We start from the raw sequence: 22,041 nt of genomic DNA on the forward strand, positions 1-22,041 counted from the left end.
CAGATGCACCATGGTAAGCAATAAATATGTCGTTGTTGAAAATCCCTCATGAGAAACATGAGTTACGAATTCGTTGCCGGAGGTAAAGTTCCTTCCGTCGCGCCGACGACCATTGCGAATCTTTTATTCTACCAACTTTTTTCGTTGTTACAACTACAATATACATATATCTTTGTCGAACCATCTTTTCAAATTGTATAAACTGTTACTCTTTGCATATATATCTACTAAATAATAGATTGTTCTTTCAACAAACTAAAAAAAACAATAAAAATTAAATATCTATTATTTTTTAATTATTTTAATACTTCAAAGTTGATTTTTAATTACTTAAAATTACCTAATTATTTTTTATAACAGATCAAAGAGTCTTTCATAAGTGCTATATCTTAGTTCAGTATTTTTTTAATATTATTAATAAATTCTTTTGTATATGCATAAATAATATGATCAAAATTATAATTATTATTATTATTTTTTGCATTTATCAGGACGTAATCAGGACATAAGTGCCAAGTCGATATAAACTTTACGAATTCAAAATACAAAAAATATGTTTTACATAGTATTTTCTAAAAAAGGCTTAAACAAGTACTTATATTTCACCTCGGATATCAATTGAATATTAAAATTATTTTGAATTTTTCAACTCTCACCATATGTCACCTGATAATAAATGACAAAGCAATCATTGCCGAAAGACTTGGGCGATAACGAGAGAACAATCAGTAAAACTCTAATTGTTCTGCTAACAAGCAAAGTGGCGATTAGTAATCGGATTAATTAATTTACACTATCCTTTTCTACATTTCTACTTATCTCTCTTACACTTCGCTGTACATGTATGTGATAAAATGGATTCTAATATAAATTCTACTTGACATTAACTAGACACCTATATAAGTATACATATGAGCACATTACATAATTAAATATATAATTAAATCAACAGAAAGTATACTTTTTAATCACTCCTTAAAACAAGCTGGTACATTTGTTTAAAAACAAATTGTTCATGCGAAAATACAAGCTAGTATTGATAAAGGCTGTCTTGTAAATAAATTGAACAAAATAAATATGTATAACAACGTTGATATATGGAAAACGAATGAGCAAAACATGACTAGACGTAAAAATAAATAATAATGTGGAGGAAGTAATAGGGTAAAGCACTGTAAATCCCAAGAATACAATTCTTTTTTCACCTCTTTCCGTTCAATATCTCTCTAATTATTCAGGCGGAAAACATCAAATTATACAGTATACCAGTGGAACGTTTTACATACTATATACACCAATTTAGACAAAATACAAAGACCAGTCTTCAAACAAAAAAAAAAATGCTAAACAAAGAACGAAAACGGAAATGCAATGTTTTCTACACTAAATATTTTCACAGCGAACCATAACAGTAATACTAAAAGTCAATAAATTCACGTCTATTTTGTTACATAAAAATTTTTGAATACATCAAAAGTTTATTTCGATAAAATAATTTTAATCTTGAATAATAAATTTTGATTGCACGGCTTCTACACTTATGAAAAAAACGGTTTTACAAATCAGATCGAACTGGAAATTTAGGTATACGTTTTTTTAGATACTTGGGAATATATAAAGAATATTCAAACTCCATATTTGCTTTGCTTAGTTTGAATTCACATGCCATTCACACTGGCTCCAGTGCCTCCACACCTTCCAGGGATTTTATACTGGCATTACAGTGCCTTTACATAAATATCGAAGAGTAAACATACAGTGTGATTATGATGAAGAAATTATTCTTCTCAACGTATCAATAAGAAAATTTACTCAGTAGTTATATGTAATTATTGTTAATTATCAAATGTTAATTAGGAAAGTATGGGGAATTGCATGTATAACCTCTAAAAAAAACTAAAAAATCCGATTGATGTCGCATAGTGTGGAAGATAAGAGATGTCACACCTAGTTGGTACGAACAAAGATTAAAAAAAAAAAAAGGAAAGAGGACATATAAGACGAAAGGGTATGAAAAAAACACTGGACCTAAGAAACTTAAAGTTGTGTTTTTTCTTTTTACTATCCTTCTTGTTTTCCAGATGTTACTTTTTTTCCTTTGTTTCTTTATGACTCCTTTATATTTATCTGATCCAACTTTTTTTGTCTTACCACAACTGTATGAAACAACAACACGACTCATCGGCATTATTTTTTTTTTTTTTTTATAAATAACAGCACAATGTATTGAAGTCTTGTGAAAACAAAGTTTGAATTTTCACGGTCTTTCAAACTCCAAAAAACAGAGACGACCTTTGTCATTATAAAAAAAAATTTTTTTATCATTTTAATGTGGTAATAAGAATTAAATATATTGTGTATTGACTTGATTATTATTTTAATTAATTAATATATTTATTTTATTTATCGTATCACCATTTCATTATTAAACTTTTACTCTTTACTATTTAAAACGTATATTGCACTTCCATCCACTCCTCTACTTTGAGTCTTTTAGCTTCGAAAATGAGGTTTCCTCTTTCTGAGTACTGAACATGAGACAACCTATAGACTTTGAGTTTCAAGAAGTAAATAGCATTTACTAAATTAATTTATTTTACAATCCTACATCTATACATATTTATTCTCAAATCCAATATTCTATCTGCTACATCCTAGCACACTACACTTATTCGTGTCGACAAATTCACATTTATTATACAGTATTTACGTTAAAAGCAATGTTTTATTTGTATCCTATCTGTATATATATACTATTTGTTGCTCAAACATTTCTGAAGCATCTTATTCATTACTTAAAAATTTCTTTTACTTCTTTTTTATCTACAAGAATTAATAAGTATCTTTATGCCCAAGTTTCGTCGTCTAAGTCAAGCAAAAAATCTTTACAATTTTATCAGTTTCACAAATATGAGATACAGAAGCTGATGGAGCAAATTTAACAAGTCGACACTTTTAGTCAAAGCGGTCTCGTAAAGTAATCAAGCTGGACGTATGGTCAGACGCTGTTGCTGTCAAGTGTAATCATAAAAGCATGAAAATGAGCGTTGGTAATTTTAAAATTAATCAACTCTCCTTTAATTTTGATTTTTTTAATTTTTTCACACCAAAAAAGACGAGTTTTTAATTTAAAAAATAAATTATCTTGTAAAATTAATAAAAATTAATTAAAGAAATTATTATAAAAATTTTCTGTGTATAGGAATCTACACTTTTACATTTAATTTATGTAATATATTCCATATATAATGATGCTTAAATTTATTTAAATATTTGCAAAGTTTACAATTTAATACGATTGTTGACTTTTTGAAAAAAAAAACCAAAGAATAAATAATGACATGCTAATTAAGTGTCAATAGAATAATGGATTTTTTAATTTTTAACTAGATAGTTTATTACAAATTGAATAATTATTTTCAAACATTTTTTTTTTATTGAAATACCATGCTCATTAGAATATATTTTTAATTACATCATGATATAATACCATCTATAATCATCTTTGTGATTATTAATAATTAAATATCAAACATTATTTAATGAACTCCTATTAGTAGAATAACGACCTCTTCAATAAACTACGTAAAATGAAAGATTTCAATATTCAAAGTCGCCATTTTTATTGTTTAGCGTCATTCGCTTCGTGAAATATTTTTCTCATTAAAAAAATGAATCAAACAATATTGATATACTTTTACAGTCATCAATTATTGAAGAAAATTAATTATATTTTAAGGTTATAATACAATACTTACCCTTCAATCTCTGCCAATGTTTTTTTTTTCACTGAAATAAAGTTTAATTCTTATCAAATGTGTCTTAATAAATGTAGACAACTTGTTATTTCACTGGATACAAAAAAATTAATTATCACTCACAAACACACACGTTTATTATGAATAGATGTAAAATTTTAGTAACATTATTTCTTACAATGGCACCGTTAAATGTAATAATATGAAATCGCGTGACAGTAATATTTAGTAAGCAAATATAAACCAATATTTACACGTGGAACGCGAACGCGAAACTGCGGTGTTTCACACTCACTAATACGCTGCAGGGGGTTGGCGCATGCGCATTACGCAAGTCTAGAGAGTGAGGGAAAATAACCCTCTACCGGTGTATTATCAATGTATACAACAATTTAAAAAAAAAAAGTGATAAGCATAAATTGTTTTTCAATTCGTGTAATTATATTTATTTTATTAATTAATCCATAATAAAACAACTATTTAACAATATTTTTCTAACCTTTGTTCAATTGTTAACCTCGAACAAAATGAGGTTAAAAAACTTATCAATAATAATTTTGAAAAAGTTTATATTTTATTGGTAAAGTTATAATGTTGAGGTATTATGTGAAAATTTAATAATTAGAATCGAGAGAATAGCGAATCCTTTGCGGTCAATTCCAGATGTCTGTCTGATCAAAGCGTTACAAAGGGAAGCCTCAACAGGCGCAATATGACAACGACTACAAGTCAACGTGTCATAGTGATCAAGAGGTACTTCTCGTAATTTCCGGCACTAGGAGTAAAACAAAACAATGATCAAGTAGAGTGAATGTTTGTGACAGAATCCACTTGATCACTTGAAATGGATGTGATGATAACGATATATAGATTCACACAATATAAAATCACATCGATTGAACACCTGTCAGTCCCTTATCATTGTAATGCTCATTGTTAAACCCTGTTAAATTACTAAAAATACGATTTTAATTATGAAAAAAAAATACATTCAATCTTTATTTAAAAAATTAATATAACAGTAAATTATTTGGTTTAGATATTTATAGAATGTATAAAGAAAAATTGTTCGTTATTGAATTATAAAACTTGGTAAAACTCAATATAAATTAGATGATTTTATAAAAGATTGTTAAAAAAATTATCTAGGTCAGATAATGCATATTTATATATAATCAATTTAAATTGAGTTGTTTTCAGTCAATTTTAATTGGATTGTCAATGGATTGTTTTGTTTTAAAACGTTTTATAAAATGAAATAAATAGAATAATGATGCTATTGTATTTTAACTATTATTAAGAAAATTATAGAGTAATTGTTTTATGGACTGAGTATTTTTAACAACGATAAATAAAAAAGATCATTATAATTAATTATATAGTTTATTCTATTATTATCATGTACAAATCAATACTTTTATATCAAAATAAATTCAACAGAAGAAAAATACAAATTATGATATTAGAATTTACATAAGTAATATTCAGCACATGTTTATGAAATATTTGGAATGAATTAATAATATTTAATGGTTATATTTACAAATATGTGTTGTCATATTATCAATGGAAGAACTCTCATTACATTTGACATTCTTTTAGGAATGTCTAGTTATTTTCTTTACACATTCGAATTTTTACTTTATAGAATCATAAACTATATCATAATTATAAAGAAATTATCTGTGTTATTTGAAAAAATAAATTTATCGTATTCACATTGTTTTTTTAAAATTGATTAAATTTCTAGGAAGCCGTTTCTTCCATTGATGAAAGTATTGGAATCTTGATTTTTGTAACACAAACAATTATTCATCGTTATATTTAAATACATTTATAAATGCTAAATTTTATAAATAATTTTCAGAAATAATAAAATAAACAAAAAATGATGATTTTAAAAATTGCTTTTTATGATAAATTCAAAAGATAAGTTATAAATTATTCGACGTGGTTCTTTGAAAATCAATCAACGTGATCACGGGTTTAATTGATCTTGCACTGTTGATTTTGTCATTATCAATTACAGTAATTGAGTTATTAACAATATCTATATAAATTATATTAAAAACAATCATGTTGAAGATGGATGATGAACATGATTCACAAATTTATGCCATTCTGATGCTTTGGATTAATTGAAATATCACTGAAAACATAAATAAAATTATTCAATACTTATTACTATTATTAAATTAATTAACTATTGGCTATGTAATTATTTATAATAGAAAATTACTTTACCTGATCCACAAACGACAAATAAAAATAATGCTAAAAGCCATGGTCCAACAGGTGATGACTCTTCTTGAGATTTCTAATAACAATTCAATATTTTATATTAAATATGTTTTAAAATCTATGAATAAATTAAATTTAGCTAGTATTCATTAAAACTATGACACAAAAATCATAATCTCTGGATAATAACGTTTTTAAGACTGATTAATAAATAACAGATGGCAAATTTAAATAATGTTAGCAATAAATTATTAATTGTTATAAACATAAATCCTTTAGGAGTAGTTAAAGGAAAATGAATGCTCCATATGACACTTAACAACCAGCTGTTGAATATTGACTGGTATAATATTTTGAAAAAAGTTTATTTGAATAAAAAAAAACAAAACTTACCGATGATTTTGACACATTGCCCCTCATCGTGATGTTTTTCATTGCTTTTTCATTAGCAATCCGCATTTTTTGTTTTGGTGCCATGTTTTAAAAGCAGTAAACACTCAGTTGATGTTGTATATGCTTCGTGGTCACTTAATTAATATCTCAAATGAGTATATGCTACTTCACAAGTAGACTTTTGTACAATATTAGTAGATGCTTACGCGTTCACTATGTGACACGTGAATACAACAGAAAATGTTTTCTACCGAAATTATTCCACGTTCACACTACGTAAGTCAAATCAGTCTTGAAAACATATTATCATATGGAATTGACATATGAACACGTATACCATATGTCAATGTTATTATTATACAATGGTGTGCTAAAGAAAGTCATTAATTCTGTGAATAATTGTCTAAAGATTCATAAAAAAAAAAATTAACCTAAGCAACTGATACCATAGTGTAATTTATTGTAATAAAAACCGAAGGTGAATTTTGTTTGTATCTATATTTTGATAATAACAAAAAAAGTAACTAGATTAGCAGAGACTATGCTGTGGAAATAAAAATTACACGAAAAATAGCACTAAATAATTCCAATGTTTTGTGGAAGAACTAGAATAGTGATGATTATCTCTAACTTTGTCGGTACAACAGAGAAGTTTATAGGTAAAATGTCGATAACATCAAGCGCTTATTGAGCCAATGATGATAACTGTTGATACCTGTGTGTATAAACGATTGTGGCGACATGCAGTGGCTATTCAAACAATTCACTTTCCGTTTCTCCACCCATAAGCAACAGGATCGTGAAATATTTTTAACAGAATGGAAAACGACAAAATTATTCACAATTATTCTATGGGCGTTGCCGTGTATATACACGTTATATTATGAAAGGATGCGTAATGCGTGATTAACCAAACATTCCGTGCGTTTAAAAGTTACAAGAATATTTTTTATTTTCTTCGACAAAAGATCAGTGATATAAATATTTTTATGTATTGAATTATTGTTATTGTAAAGAGAATTTTCTACAGTTTGTGATAATTGTCTACCAAACTTAGTTTATCATGGAAAGTTTTAAATTATTTGTTATCCTTGTTCTAATGGCATGTTGTGTTCATCAAGGTGATGATTTTTAAAATAAATTTACTATCACAATATCAAATATCTCTATAAATTATTAATGAAATCAATATTATTTTGATCTTTAGGTTTTACAATCAAATGTTGGGTATGCAGGTCAGATAATGACCCAAAGTGTGCTGATCCTTTCGATAATTCAACAATGCCAATTGCCGATTGTGATCATGAACAACCTCCAGAACATCTGAAGGGCATCAAATCAACAATGTGTCGAAAAATTCGTCAGAAAGGTTTGATTAGAATTTGTCTTTTACAATAATTTATATTTTCATGGATTAATAATAACATTTTTTAGTTCATGGAAAATGGACCTATTTTCGAAGTTGTGCTTTTATGGGAGAACCTGGAATAGGAGGTGATGAACGATTTTGTTTGATGAGAACAGGAACACACAATATATTCATGGAATATTGCACGTGCAACAGCAAAGAAGGCTGTAATACTAGTTCATCAATACAAAGTTCTTGGTTTATTATTTTATTAACAAGCCTAATAGGCGTAAGGTATTACATGACGTTAGCATAGTAATTTAATATTATTTAGTAAATAGTAAAAACTGTATGAAATGAATTTAGTTAGTTAAAACAACTTTTGGAGTAAGAAACTCATATTATGTTTTTAGACAAGTAAAATTAATTTACGAGAAAAGAATATCTCATGACAATTGTCATCATGTTATTAACATTGTGTCTTATTAAGTGGTACAAACTATCAAAAATTTTTTAGAAGCTTAAATATTTGTATTGTGAATATGATAATTTATTAATGTATTTTTATAATTTAAGTGCTATAAATCCGTCCAGGCAATTCTACATTATGTATTTTTAAATAATTTTTAACAATTTTCTACTTTTATAGTAATATTGAGAAAAAATAATATTTTTATAAAATGATTATGAAAGTAAGATTATAAAAAATAAATACGTGCCTTCATCTTGATGTAAATAGTAATATTTATTATACCATTTACTGGTTAATTCTTTGATCAATAAATATTACAAATAAAAATCAAAACTTGACTAATAAAATATTTGAAAAAATTAATAATAATTTTTTATATTATTACATTTATCAAACAGACATTAAAAATTTGTAAATCTTTTATTTTAATAAAAGTTGATTTTACAATGATACAATTATTAATGTTTACAAATTATGTTTCAAATAATTGAATAAAAACAGTTGAATTGAATCTTATATTTAATTGTTTTTGTGACATAATTATATTTCAAACAATATAATATACATACAGACATTTCTTGCATTTTTAATTTCTAAAGACTCAAATAGTGATTATTCTATAATTAAAAAAATTATGTTAATAATATAAAAATATAAATTCCAGTTAAAATGTTAACTGATACATTTTTCAAAAAGTTTTAATATCGGACGGTATTATCATCAGACTCATAAAATAAAAATCTTCGTTTTGATACTCATATCAAGCTATTCAAAAGCTTGCCATTTTGTGATTCTTTGTCCTGGTTTTGCTACTGCTTGTTTCCATTGTTCACTATAAGTTCCACCTACATCTGGACCAATAACGAAGTGACCGACAGTTGTTTTTTTTCCTAAAACAACGGAAATATTTCAATAATATTTGTTTGAATTTATATAAACCATCTTCAATTAACATGAAATATTTAGTATTGTAATTACCCATTTTATTTTTGGAGACAAATTTCACCACAAAACTAACATCCTTAAGAGCTCCCTCATAAGGGTTTTCAGCAATCACTTGGGCCTGGTCTTCAGCAAATTTCATAGTGACAGAAGGATTAAATCGATCACTTTTCCAAAAATGGGTTACTCTTCCATTATCTACCACAGACATTTTGATATACATTTGGCCCTTCAATGCTTCATGTTCATGCATGGTTTGTAGAGAACATTTTAATCGTGATAAACTTAAAATTAATCTTCCATCACTGATATCTTTTTTGTCACTTTTCTCTTGCACTAGTATCATTTCCACTTGTCCTTTTTTATTTTCTCTCTAAAATATTTATTTCAAATAAATGTTATACATTAAACATAATATACTAAATTTTTAGAAACATTATTAATATCAATAAAATAATTAGGTAAATTACCCTTTCTTCTGCTCCTGATATTCCACTAGCAATTGGCTTAAGAGGTTTCCAAACATCTCCTGTCGAAACATCATCAGCATGTTTAGGTCTTGATGGCTTGGTAACAAAATTCTTCGGGTCCAAAGAAATAGTCATTGCACCTACTGTTCTTCTTTTATCAAGAGTTTTCTTTTCTACTAAAATATCCTTATCTTTATCTTGACTCTTATTAAAAAATTGATTCAAAAACTTATGAGACTTTGATTCTTGACTTCCTGAAGCTACTGTAGATTCTCTTTTTTTCCCATCCTTCTTTGAGTTCTCACTTTTTGTATTTTCCTTGTCTGCTTCCTTCTTTTCTGTTGCTATCAATGGTTTGTCTTCTAATATTGCATACAAAGTAGCTATTATTAATTTCGAACCATCCAGCACGTCTTCAGTTAATTTTGATTTTCCAAATTTCATTTTTGTTTCCTTGCATAAATTAAAAATAAATTCCTCGTTCCATTGAGGCCATGATTCATTTTTTGCTGTCGTTTCAAATTTTTCTTTGTGAGGGAAAAATTTCACCTGCAAAATTACTTATGATAATGAAAATAATCAAACAATAATAAATATTTTTATCTAACAATAAGAACATTATATAAACACATAGTGCTTTTACCTTGACAACATAACTGTTTACTCTAGTAAATCCAAAATTCTGTGGTAAATGACGAGCTCCTAGAACTGTAACACTGATTGTTTTTTGATTTGGTGAATAAATAATCCTCAATCCAATCTCTGGCTCCAAATTAGCAGTACGATCCAATGGAGTCGTAACACTTTTGATACTAGTATCAAGAAAACTTTTAAGTCTTGCAATTGCCATTGTAATGATGTCACTTCTTTTTGACAATTAAGTCGTTTTATCAAGTTTTATCTTATCAGTGCATATGATTCATATGATAAGATTCATCGGTAAAAACATCAACTAAAAATCAAATAAAAAATTCATGAATTTTTATCTTTTTGAAAGTATCATTTGAATGTTTTTTTATTCATTGACACTCTTAAACTACTTCTTAATGAATATTCAACTATAAAGATAGAAGAATAATAGCAAATGTATATATTGATTAATTACTGTTCAATTAATTGATTTTTCTAAAAGCTTTTGTAACAAAGAAATCATAAAAATACCATTTATTTCACCTGAAAGTAATCAATAAAATTCTATATCAATCTTGTTAACTTTTCATTGTAATTTATGAATAACAAATAAAAAATTTTATGTTGCAATAGCTTGCATGTGACCTTATACATTATTTAAAATTTTTTAAATATTAACAAAATAACCTAGATATCCTGTATATCAACGATAATCACTAATAACATTTTTCCTATTAGAACTCTAGATACACACAACTCTTTTACGTTTAAAATCTCAATCAATAGATAAACATATACATTGACATTGATCTCAATCGTTCACCTACTATCAAGTACGTTCATAAAATTTATTTCAACTTGAATGATGACAATATAGCATAATAAATTATAAATAAACATCAAATACCTTTCATTATATTAAACCAATTGTCGTGTTGATTAAATCAAAATTTCCTTCTTAATAAATAACACAATAATAATTTCTTGAAAACACAGTAAAATTTAAAATATAGATTTAAACACACTCACATAAAATTAATATAATAATTTGATTTTATTTTATTCATTAATAGTCCAATGAAAAATTTTTAGTGCAACATAAAGTATGGTAAAAATAGATTGATCAAAGTTTGAAGGAACTCTGACAACCCAGCCTCTAGCTAAGTATCCTCTGATATGATGTGAATTCTTTTTATATTCTATGTAGAGACCGGCAACCTCAATGGAATCAACTGCAAATGGTGGAGAAGTAGGGACTATCGTTCCCGCTACTTAGCTGTATAGTCTATAATATAATATATTGTAATATATGAATAGAATGCTTGGTTTTCGTGATGAATACACACCAGTAATAATCGTATAATAGTAGGTACGTATAGTGTATGAATCAAGTTTGGTAAGTCGAACTGCTTGAGTGGGTTTTGATCTACGTATGGACTACACAAGGTCAAACTCGATTTATAAAACGTATATACATAATAATATAAGAAGTATATGGTACTATGCACTTTACAGAGAAATGACGCATAATAAAACGAAAGATATTGTCGTTAAAATAAATAGATCACATTTACAGCTACTATTTAAGTTCTTCCATTTTTTTTAGAGTAATTTTAAATATTTATTTATGTTTCATATTTCTATTATTATTATTGTTGTTAAAACATTTATTTAAAATGTAATGCGAAATAAATCGATCAACAATTTTGATGTAACGACGTAGAAACTATAAGACTCATTTTGAATTTAAATAAGAATTGCGATAAACAATACATAAAACACGTGTACTTAATGTTTACAATAAAAGTCACTTTAAAATGAACTTACATTTAAATGTTTAGGTTTTTAGTGAATAAATAAAAATTGTTGGTTTAATAATATGTAGTTGATACTTGTCTAAATGCAGCTTTACATTACGTATTGTAGAATTAGTTTAATTACAATTTGGCTATGCTGATTTCCTCAACGATATCATTGAAGGCAACAGACCGTCTTGGTGAATTAACTGAGTTTGTATTTCTGTGAATTTAATAAACATTTAATTAATCGTCTATATTTATATGTTATTAATTAAATATTAGTTTGAATATATTTATTTAGTATTAATCGTGCGTGATTATATGCAAGGATTTATAATTGTAATATATATGGAACAACCTTCAACGTCAATTTCATGATTAACTAATTTATAGATTATCATCGTGCGTGTGAAGTTTATTAAAATATAAAATTGATGATACTTTGTAAGATATATCATTTATAGAAGAGAAAAACTATTTTATTCAATATTAGAAAAAATAATTAATTATTAAAGTGAAGCAATTTTTTTTTACCTCTCTATTTCTCTCATTTCTTCTTTCTTTTCGGTAAAATTATTTACCTTTGGACTTTCTTTGGGAATAAGTTTGATTCTTCTGAAAAATAAAATTTACAGTGGTAGATTTATATGTAATTATTGATGTATTACTTTGAATGCCTTTCATTACCTCCAGTAAAGAAAAAAAGTAACAACGTGTCCAACCGTAAGTATTATTAAGAAAATTGACATAATAATAATAGTTGTGGTACAATAACAAAACTGCTCTTCTTCATCAGCATCTGATGGTGAAGTCGTAGGAGTTGTAGAATGAATTATTGATGAAGTTTTTCCAGGAAGTGATATATGAATAATTGTAGTTTCTTCTTCAGCTCCTTCTTTTTTAGCCTATTGATTGACATATTTTTATTCTTTCATTGTTTGAATTATTTTTTTTTGTTCTGAATTAAATCCATTTTACATACACTCAGAGTTAGAAGCACGTAACATTCGTTGAATAATTTTTCAGGGGGATTAATTAATACTATCTGAATTGCTTCGTGATTTGATGATCTGACCCATTTAAAATTTTGTTGATATTCTAAAAATAAATATTTTCCAATAAAACATCAAAATTCTCCAGTCTTTTTTTTTAATGATTTGAAAATAATAGATTGTTAACCAAGGGAGGAAAGTCCAATATTCTGACTCGGGTGTAAAATTGCATTGGGTGGCGTATGCAGAAAACAGGGAGAAAACTTTAACTTTAAACTGAGATATAAGAAAAATATTTATTTATTTAAATTCAGTATATATTTTTTTACCTCCAGATTGTTCTTTTAATGTGTAATTAATGGCTTCATTACCACCACTGCCTAAAGTTATATTTCCTTGTTTAAACGAGAGTACAGTACCATTGGCTTCTTCACTATTGAGTTTGGAGCAATCTGCGACATAAACTGGGTTTGTAAATTTGACAATAGAATTTTTTTTGTCAGTTATTATTGATATTGTTGTAGAATTAGTCAGTGGATTTTCTCCTGAATCCTACAAAAAAATTTACAACTTATTAATAAATGATTATTTTATTTTTAAAAAAGAAAAATAATAATTATAATAAATAAACTTCTTACTCGTGCATAAATACGAAAAGTAAAATTTTCCTTTCGATTAATGACAGATGTAGTAATAAATTTAGCTAAATGAGCTTTTTTCATTTCAGAATCTACCGACAACCATGAAGCATCAAATCCTTCCGAGTTAAAATCCGAAGAATTTAAAAAAAATGTAATGTGTGAATTGGTTAGATCAATGTCTCGAGCAGCAATTTTATTTAATAAATGCAGTGGAATATTTGCAGGATAAGGCATTGATAGATTAAACTGGTATGGAGCATTTATAAACTCTGGGTAATGATTATTTGTATCCATAATACTCTGAAGAATATCCTAAACTCCTTTAAATTAATAACAATTTTTTTTTTTATATAAGAACTATAAAAATTCAGATGTACAATACTTACAAATGATTTTTCATCATTAGATGTGCATTGGAAAAATACCTTAATTCGTATTAGATCACGATCCTGAAAAAATAGTGATTAATTTTAGACGATGATATGATAAAAAAGAAGCATGTTAGCCACGAGAGAAAAGTAAGATATTCTCACCCGGGTGTTTGCCACCCAATGCAATTTTACACTCGGGCCAGAATACCATACTTTTCTCCCTTGGTTAATAATCTACTGTTATGAATCAACTAGTCTGATTGTGATGACGTTTTCAAACAATTAAAATGATCAATAACTCACTTCGTAACATTCATAGTTTTTAAATTCATCTGTAAGGATAACACTAAATGTGTTATTCACATATGTTGGTTTTAAATAAGATTTTCGATTATTTGGAGAACTAGTTTTATCTTCAATTATTTTTTCAACATTCTCTGTAATCAAAACAAGCACAGGAGCAGACATGCTTGGTTCTTCGGTATCAAAAATAGGTTGTAAACTAATTCCATCCTGTAGATTTGTTTCAGTCAATACTGTATTATTTATCCATTTGAAAGTACATCCTGGTCAACATAAAATTAAAATAAAACCATGTTATTGAAACTAGTTGATGCATAAGTCAAATAGGTTTAGACTAATTACGATTTTTCAAATAAAATATTACTTTAAAAAAATTCATTGTTTATAATTATAACTCTAATTTTTATATTGGAAAAAACTATTATAACAATAATTCGAGAAGTATTTTTACATGTTTATGATTTTTAATATTTAATATGTTATGTTAACTGACCTTGGCAAACTATGTGTTGAATCAACAAAGTAATTAGATAATAAAAATAACAGAAATTACTGATGTTAAACATGGCTTAGAAAATATTTGATACCTTTCAGATTTAAGTATAAACGATAAATGTACTGTTTATTGCTTATTCTTATCATGATGACAAAGAGTTGATAAGAAATCAATCTATCGTTTTATCCCTCAGTGATAGTTAAAATAATGAAATGCATTAATCACCAAAAAAATAAAAATATAAATTTAAAAAATCGCAGTAAATATCATTTGAATATCTATTTTAAAATAGTAGGTATTGTTTTATTTTAATTATCCAATATCAAATGTATTTGTTGGTTATAATTAATTACATCTAAGAGTCTGATTTTGAATTTTAATGTGACAATCATTTTCTGCAAGCCATTTAAATAATGTTCTTAGACCGATAATTTTTTTTTTAACTCGCCTTCAGCTCGTGCGCATGCACTGAATGTTTTGGCTAACGCTATCGGTCTGAGGCAATAATACCTCACTTTGGTCCCTAGATGCGTAATGTACTATTTTATACTACCGGCTATGTATAAACCATCGTATGCATTCTAAGTGAGTTATTATTATCACCTCGAGCAGATGACATCAACACGAGTCACCTTCGGCTCGTGCGCATGCGCCTTACGTTGTGACTGACACTACTGTAGGCTGTTACCACATGCTATACACAAGTGTTTATATTCATAAATGTGTACTTATTTATCGTACCTGCAGAAAGGAGTTTAAATGGCAGATTATTGACTGGTTCTCCAAGTCTGTTCATTTAAACTCCTGGTAATTTAAGTACTCGAAAGAGGAATCCGGTTTAAAACACGGTGTAGTGGAGCGGCATCCATGATTCATTTTCCACGTGTTATTGTGATTTTCATTGTCTCATCTGATTTTTTATAAATCAGACACGTGTACGTCATTAGGTGTTAAGTTTGAGGCATTTTTTTACAATGGACAATGAAAATTCACACAGTTTGACACATCCAGATCTACCAGACAAATCGAAAAAACTTTATACATCGGCGTATGAAAATTTTATAAAATGGCGATCCAAGAAAGGTACCAGTTTAGCATCAGAAAGCGTACTATTAGAATATTTTACAGAACTTAATGAAAAATATAAACCATCAAGTCTTTGGGCAATTTATTCCATGTTAAAAAAGACATTAAGTATGCAAGAAAAAATTAACATTAACAATTATAATAAATTATCAAGTTTATTGAAAAAATTATCTCGCGGATTTAAAAGCACGAAATCACGAGTTTTGTCTTCAGAAAATATCGAGAAATTTATTAATGAAGCACCTGATGAGGTGTATCTAGTTACAAAAGTAAGTAAATTTATATAAATATTTACAATTAAAATTGATAAAAGAATTAAATATTTACAAATATTATATGTTATGATTATAGGTTGCCCTTATATTCGGAATAATGGGAGCTTGTCGGAGTCAAGAATTAAAAAATTGTACAATTGACGATATCACTAAACAAGGAGACATATTTCTAGTTAATATACCCAAGACTAGCACTGAGAAATCAAGGACATTTATAATCACTGAGGATTATGCTGAGATAGTTCAAAAATACCTGGACCTACGAAACGTTAATGCACCAACTAATCGTTTTTTTTTGAAATTCACCAACGGTAAATGTACAATACAAGTTGTAGGTCGGAATAAATTTGCTAAAATGCCACAAGAAATTGCCAAATTTTTAAAACTAGAAAATCCAGAAACTTTCACAGGCCACTGTTTTCGAAGAACTGGGGCCACTGTTGTTGCAGATGCAGGAGCATCAATAATTGATCTCAAAAGATTTGGTGGATGGAAGTCAAGAAGTGTGGTAAAGGGATACATTAAAGAATCTATTCAAAATAAACAAAAATTAGATGATACTATTGCTGATGCAATTAACTCTACAAATTCTAATAATTCAATTGATATTGATGAATCACCTGCAATGATCATTAAAGATTCTTACTCTGAAGAGGAAAACACAAATAGTAACCCGTGTAGTACTGATAATTTAAATGAGAATAAAAATACTATTATTATCGATAAGACATCATCTAATACCAACTCAAATCTTAGTTCATATCTCAACAACACTGACGTTCTTTCACTAAATGGAGGACTCAAATTTGAAAACTGCTCCGTAACTATTAATTACTACAATAAAAATTAATTATTATATTAAATTGTTAATTGATAAAATTCTATCAATAAATTTATTTTTTTAGAAATTGATTATATTCTCGAAATTTACAATTAAAAAAAAAGTATTTTTCTGTTGATTAGAAAAAAACTGATTGTCATAATTTTTGAATTAAAAAATTTTTATGTTGATTTTGTTACAATCAATTAAAATCCAATAATGGGATAATGTTAATAGTTTTTTACAATGACAAAATATTTATGTTAAGTTTTGGATATCTAATTAAAAGTTACTAATGTAACAGTGATATTTTTATGTTTTTAAAACTGACGATAATGAAAGATTTATTTTTTTTTAAATTATATAATTCTAATAAGTTGATCAAAAAAATATTATATATAATAAAAATACAAACATTGAGTTCACTTATAATAAACTGAAAGTTTCACTGAAATTCAAAAATTTAATTTTAATTCATTGAACCTATGTTCCATAATATATATATATATATATATATATATATATATATATTTATTTTATTGAATTTTTATTTTAATACTAACAATGTTTTTTTAATTTTGTGTCACTAATTGGCCCATTTAAGCTCCTCTTTACGGCTAGAGCAAGCCTTTCTATCAAACCTACTTGTATATAAAGTATCAAATGCATCTCGCAGCTTAACGTCATCTTGCTGAGATAATAATAGCTCATTTAAGCTACCAGGTACATTATGCATGTACTATAATTGATATTTATATTTTAATCATTAAAATTTAAATAGAAAATCCGCGCAAAATAACATCACACATGCGTAATGGTGTAGTTGCAAAATTTGAAAAACATTCTCTTTTTTCAGCAGCATCTCCAAAGAAAATAGTAAATAAAATATCTCCACATTTTAAAATACTTAGTAAAAATAAAATGTTGGTCAATTGATTCTAATCAATTTCAATACAGGAGTATTGAAAAAGACCTTTCACATTGCTCATGGCTCATTTCCATCATTTCTATTTACCGTATGGTACATATACATATATAGCAATGCTTATTTTCTACTCAGTCCCACACAAACGTAATGCACACAGTGGATTTTATGTACGAGTGTGAAAAATATTGTACCAATTGTGGGTGTGTTATTGCGTATCATCTGTCAAATTGTTATTTTAAATTTTTGTTGGATTGAAATTATGAGAAAAAAATTAATTATCGGAGTTGAATGAGTACAAGCAACTTTCATTTTTCCAATCGTTGAGATACATGGAGGACTTTTGGTGGACATCGACGACTTGTAATCACCACATTGTAAGGTTATATTCATTTTTTAAGTCTACATATTGTTGATAATATGTACACCACTTAATTTATAAATAATTTCATTTTATTACATTCAAAATATTTTTGTTAAGGTTAAAATTATAAAGTGGATTCAACGATAAAAACATCATGCATTTTTCTATACCAGATACTCAAGAGTTCATAGACACAACAGGAAATTCTTATGTGGTAAAAAAGAAACAATTTTTTTTTATAAAATCCTGTTTATGTATAATTGATTATCGTAATTGGTTTATTATATTATGTTTCAATTTTTAGGGTTATAATATCCATATAAATGGACTATTCCATTGTACAGTGAGATATAAACAGCTACTCAATCTTCATGAGCAACTGATTAAAAACATGGATGTGATGTTACCTTCTTTTCCACCAAAAAAATTTTTTCCATTAACTGCAAATCAACAGGAAGATCGACGTCTATGTTTGGAAAAATATATTCAAACAATTGGACAAAATCCAGCAATAAATAATTCAAAATTATTAAATGGATTTTTATTAAACGCACAACAAGAAACCTTTTCCAGGATGATGGAAAGTGTTGATTTGTCTGTGTTTTTAATGGATAATCAAAAATTAACCTTAAAAGTGTCAACTGATGAAAATTCTCAAAAAGTATTGGAAAAAGTATGTAAATTAATTAATTTACCAAGAAACTATGAATCTTATTTTTGTTTATTTATCATCACTAAAACTGGAGATAACAATATAGATATTCTAAGAAAGTTACATGATTTTGAATCACCAGTTTTAACAATGGATAATATTAATCAATATGAAAAACAGATAGTAGTAGGAAAGAATTACTGGGATATCACTAATGATTTGAAATTAATTCAAAATCCAATTTCTTTGAATTTACTTTATATCCAAGCAATAGCAGAAGTAGACAGAGGTTGGATTATAGTTCCTAATCAATTAAAAACTCACTTGAATAGTCTTAAAGAAGAGGAAAACAAAGTAGAATATTTAAAATTAGTTAGCACTTTTAAATATTATGGATATCTACAATTTAAAATGTGTTATTGTGACTATCCGGAACCTGGCACAAAAGTTATCGTATCAATTGGAGGCCATGAATTAAATTTAAGAATTTATATTGACGATGAAGAACATGAAGCAATGTTTAAAGTTACTCGAATGCGTTGTTGGCGTATTACAACTCTACAAAATGGATTTGATAAGAAAGAAGATCCAAATAATTTTAGTTTAGAGTTATCTTTTGAATATTTAGTGGCGAAAAATCAATTACAATGGATAACAATATCATCAGAACAAGCTATTTTAATGTCAGTATGTTTACAAAGCATGATTGATGAATTATTATTGAAGCATGTTCATAATCCTAATAAAAATAACCAAATGTCTGATAAATCATGGACCTATGTCACAAGAGATGGCCACAGTCGCGTCATTGTTAGCTCAGGTTTACCAGATGATATTGACAATGTACAAAAAGATAAACCAATCCAGGATTCAAATGCGTCAGATTTAGTTATTAAAAAATTTTCTGATCGATTCTCTTCAAGTATGAAAACAAAAAAAACTGGAGATGTTAAAAATTTGACTAAAATAAATCCAAAAGGTACAAGTAGCTGTGATATCATGGAGAACAATGCATTTCATATGATAGGTGATGATGATCTTTGAAGAAAACAATCATTCCGAAATTAATACAGTGATTTTTAAATCAGATAAAAGAAACAAATGTACTATTCTCAGAATCAACACTTCATTGTGTATTATTTGCATGATTATAAACGTACTATGTTATTTGAATTTACTTATAAGTGATTAAATTCAGTTAAATCTGCATAAATATGTGTAAACCGGAAAAATACATGAAAATAATTCCGTCCTAGAGTTGAGAGCAAATATAAAAAATTTAAATTCATTTATAAAAGGAATTAAATTGTTATAGTTTTATCATTTTATATTATGTTTAATCAATTATTCATTAATCGGAATTATCGAATAAGAATTTGTGCCAAATTTTTTTACAGTGAATGAATAAAAGAACTAAAAGTCGATATTAAAAATAAAAATATCTATATCAACTTGAGTGCTGAACTAGTTGAGATGAAAAATTATGATTTACAAAAATAATTGTCATATTGCTCAAAAAAATTACGCTGTCATGAAATACATATATATATATAAAATTTCTAAGGAACTGTTTATCAAGCGGAAAGTTTTAATGAGCTCGAAAATGAAAAGAATTCATCAAACCGTCCATTAAGTATGATAAAAATTGACGTTTTTTAATTCTTTTTTAATTTCATTATAAAAATGAAATATTTTGTTATTTTTATGAATTATATTAATAAATTATTTCTTTTCAAATTGTGATTTATAATTCTAGAAATACTATTTTTGATAATAATTGCAAATAATTCCATTATTTAATCGACAATTGGTTACACTAGATACTTTTAGTGTAAATTATAAGAGATCTTTATAATAACAATGAATAAATACCAATTAGAAAATGACATTGTTTATTATTTTTATGATATATTTTATATTATTGCTAGTGTTTAATATTTTAAATTATAAATAAGAGAAGCACCAGTTAATGATTATATAAAGCCATGTTTTATTAGTGGAAAAAATAAAAAATGTTAATTTTTAAACTAATATTCTGTGTAATACATATCCTGATTATAAGCATTTTTAATGAGGCATATGATTATGGTACATTAAAATCCATTATTTGGGCGCTTTATTATTACTATTATTATGATAATTATTATTAATTTTATAGATGCATTTTTTACATATCCAGGGTTACTAAAATTTCACACATTTGTATAAAGTCAAGGCCCCTCAATAACGATTGTGTATTTTTTTTTTGTTACATTTACTCTCCTTTTTCTTCATTTTTCACTCTATCTTGAATATTTTAAAATAACTATTACGTATTTAATAATTATTGAAAAATTTTACAGTATTTACTCTTGATTGAAATGTTTTTACTGACATTAAGTCATTCCTATAATATAATAATATTCATTTATTGACATTAGTGAATTTTATTTACTTATTAGTAGAATATTTTTAACCGTGGAATATCTTTAAAACTTATTAGCATTCTTTCTATCATCAACGAAATTATCTTGGTCAATTTATTGTAGTTTTATGGAATTAAATTGAGATATAATATTGTGTATTATGTGAATTCATGATTTCTATATCAAAAATATGTTATCCTATGTTGTCTATTTGTTAATAAAAAAAATTGCGATAATTAGTTTGTTATTAGTTATTCTTATGCATAGTATTACACACTAACACTTCAATTTTGCAAGAATTACTTATATGCCCATGAGTACAGAGAGGAAATTTCATTTGAGAAAATTATAATTTTCAAATATTAAGTAACAATTGTTCGAAAATGACTATATTATAATAATAATTATTATTATAGTTATTAATAATAATTGAATAGATCAGAATCATTTTAATTAACGTATTAGAAATTGATGAAAATTTATACACTATGTTAATATGTTTAATTTTAAAATTATCCATAATTATTATAAATGCCATAGTACGGAAGACTAATTCTTGAATTTTCCAGTTAATTTTCAATTACAAATTTTTTTTCAACGATTTTATCAGAATAATTATTATTTTAACGAATGGTCATTACACTGTTAATCATATAAA

General features: G+C 26.4%; 6 protein-coding genes across 6 annotated transcripts; 3 read left to right on the forward strand and 3 right to left on the reverse strand.

The window, feature by feature from the left end:
- Positions 1-5,838: 5,838 nt before the first annotated feature.
- Positions 5,839-6,712, reverse strand: LOC118067434 (stress-associated endoplasmic reticulum protein 2). The gene is made up of 3 exons (XM_035084143.1): positions 6,393-6,712; positions 6,003-6,075; positions 5,839-5,907 (listed from the first exon to the last, which is right to left on the reverse strand). Exons 1-3 carry the CDS (start codon positions 6,474-6,476, stop codon positions 5,870-5,872), a joined length of 195 nt encoding a protein of 64 aa, XP_034940034.1. The 5' UTR covers positions 6,477-6,712; the 3' UTR covers positions 5,839-5,869.
- Positions 6,713-6,862: 150 nt separating this feature from the next.
- Positions 6,863-8,351, forward strand: crok (crooked). Its single transcript, XM_035084142.1, has 3 exons — positions 6,863-7,513; positions 7,600-7,761; positions 7,827-8,351. Exons 1-3 carry the CDS (start codon positions 7,456-7,458, stop codon positions 8,054-8,056), a joined length of 450 nt encoding a protein of 149 aa, XP_034940033.1. The 5' UTR covers positions 6,863-7,455; the 3' UTR covers positions 8,057-8,351.
- Positions 8,352-8,795: 444 nt separating this feature from the next.
- LOC118067388 (uncharacterized) lies at positions 8,796-11,299 on the reverse strand. The gene is made up of 5 exons (XM_035084069.1): positions 11,162-11,299; positions 10,268-10,576; positions 9,625-10,173; positions 9,191-9,527; positions 8,796-9,102 (listed from the first exon to the last, which is right to left on the reverse strand). Exons 2-5 carry the CDS (start codon positions 10,472-10,474, stop codon positions 8,978-8,980), a joined length of 1,218 nt encoding a protein of 405 aa, XP_034939960.1. The 5' UTR covers positions 10,475-10,576; positions 11,162-11,299; the 3' UTR covers positions 8,796-8,977.
- A 109-nt stretch (positions 11,300-11,408) lies between these two features.
- LOC118067387 (uncharacterized) lies at positions 11,409-14,987 on the reverse strand. Its single transcript, XM_035084068.1, has 10 exons — positions 14,854-14,987; positions 14,361-14,623; positions 14,073-14,135; positions 13,684-13,998; positions 13,375-13,597; positions 13,036-13,151; positions 12,741-12,958; positions 12,588-12,668; positions 12,196-12,273; positions 11,409-11,539 (listed from the first exon to the last, which is right to left on the reverse strand). The coding sequence occupies exons 1-10, from the start codon at positions 14,924-14,926 to the stop codon at positions 11,527-11,529; spliced, it is 1,443 nt and encodes a 480-aa protein (XP_034939959.1). The 5' UTR covers positions 14,927-14,987; the 3' UTR covers positions 11,409-11,526.
- Positions 14,988-15,444: 457 nt separating this feature from the next.
- On the forward strand, positions 15,445-17,362 carry LOC118067389 (uncharacterized). Its single transcript, XM_035084070.1, has 2 exons — positions 15,445-16,211; positions 16,294-17,362. The coding sequence occupies exons 1-2, from the start codon at positions 15,831-15,833 to the stop codon at positions 17,065-17,067; spliced, it is 1,155 nt and encodes a 384-aa protein (XP_034939961.1). The 5' UTR covers positions 15,445-15,830; the 3' UTR covers positions 17,068-17,362.
- Positions 17,363-17,896: 534 nt separating this feature from the next.
- Positions 17,897-21,473, forward strand: Snx17 (sorting nexin 17). The gene is made up of 3 exons (XM_035084067.1): positions 17,897-18,339; positions 18,444-18,540; positions 18,631-21,473. Exons 2-3 carry the CDS (start codon positions 18,481-18,483, stop codon positions 20,020-20,022), a joined length of 1,452 nt encoding a protein of 483 aa, XP_034939958.1. The 5' UTR covers positions 17,897-18,339; positions 18,444-18,480; the 3' UTR covers positions 20,023-21,473.
- Positions 21,474-22,041: the final 568 nt, after the last annotated feature.

This window comes from Chelonus insularis, unplaced genomic scaffold (genome assembly GCF_013357705.1).
Source record: "Chelonus insularis isolate UGA/USDA-ARS -01 unplaced genomic scaffold, ASM1335770v1 contig_383_pilon, whole genome shotgun sequence".
In the NCBI taxonomy this organism is placed as follows: domain Eukaryota; kingdom Metazoa; phylum Arthropoda; class Insecta; order Hymenoptera; family Braconidae; genus Chelonus; species Chelonus insularis.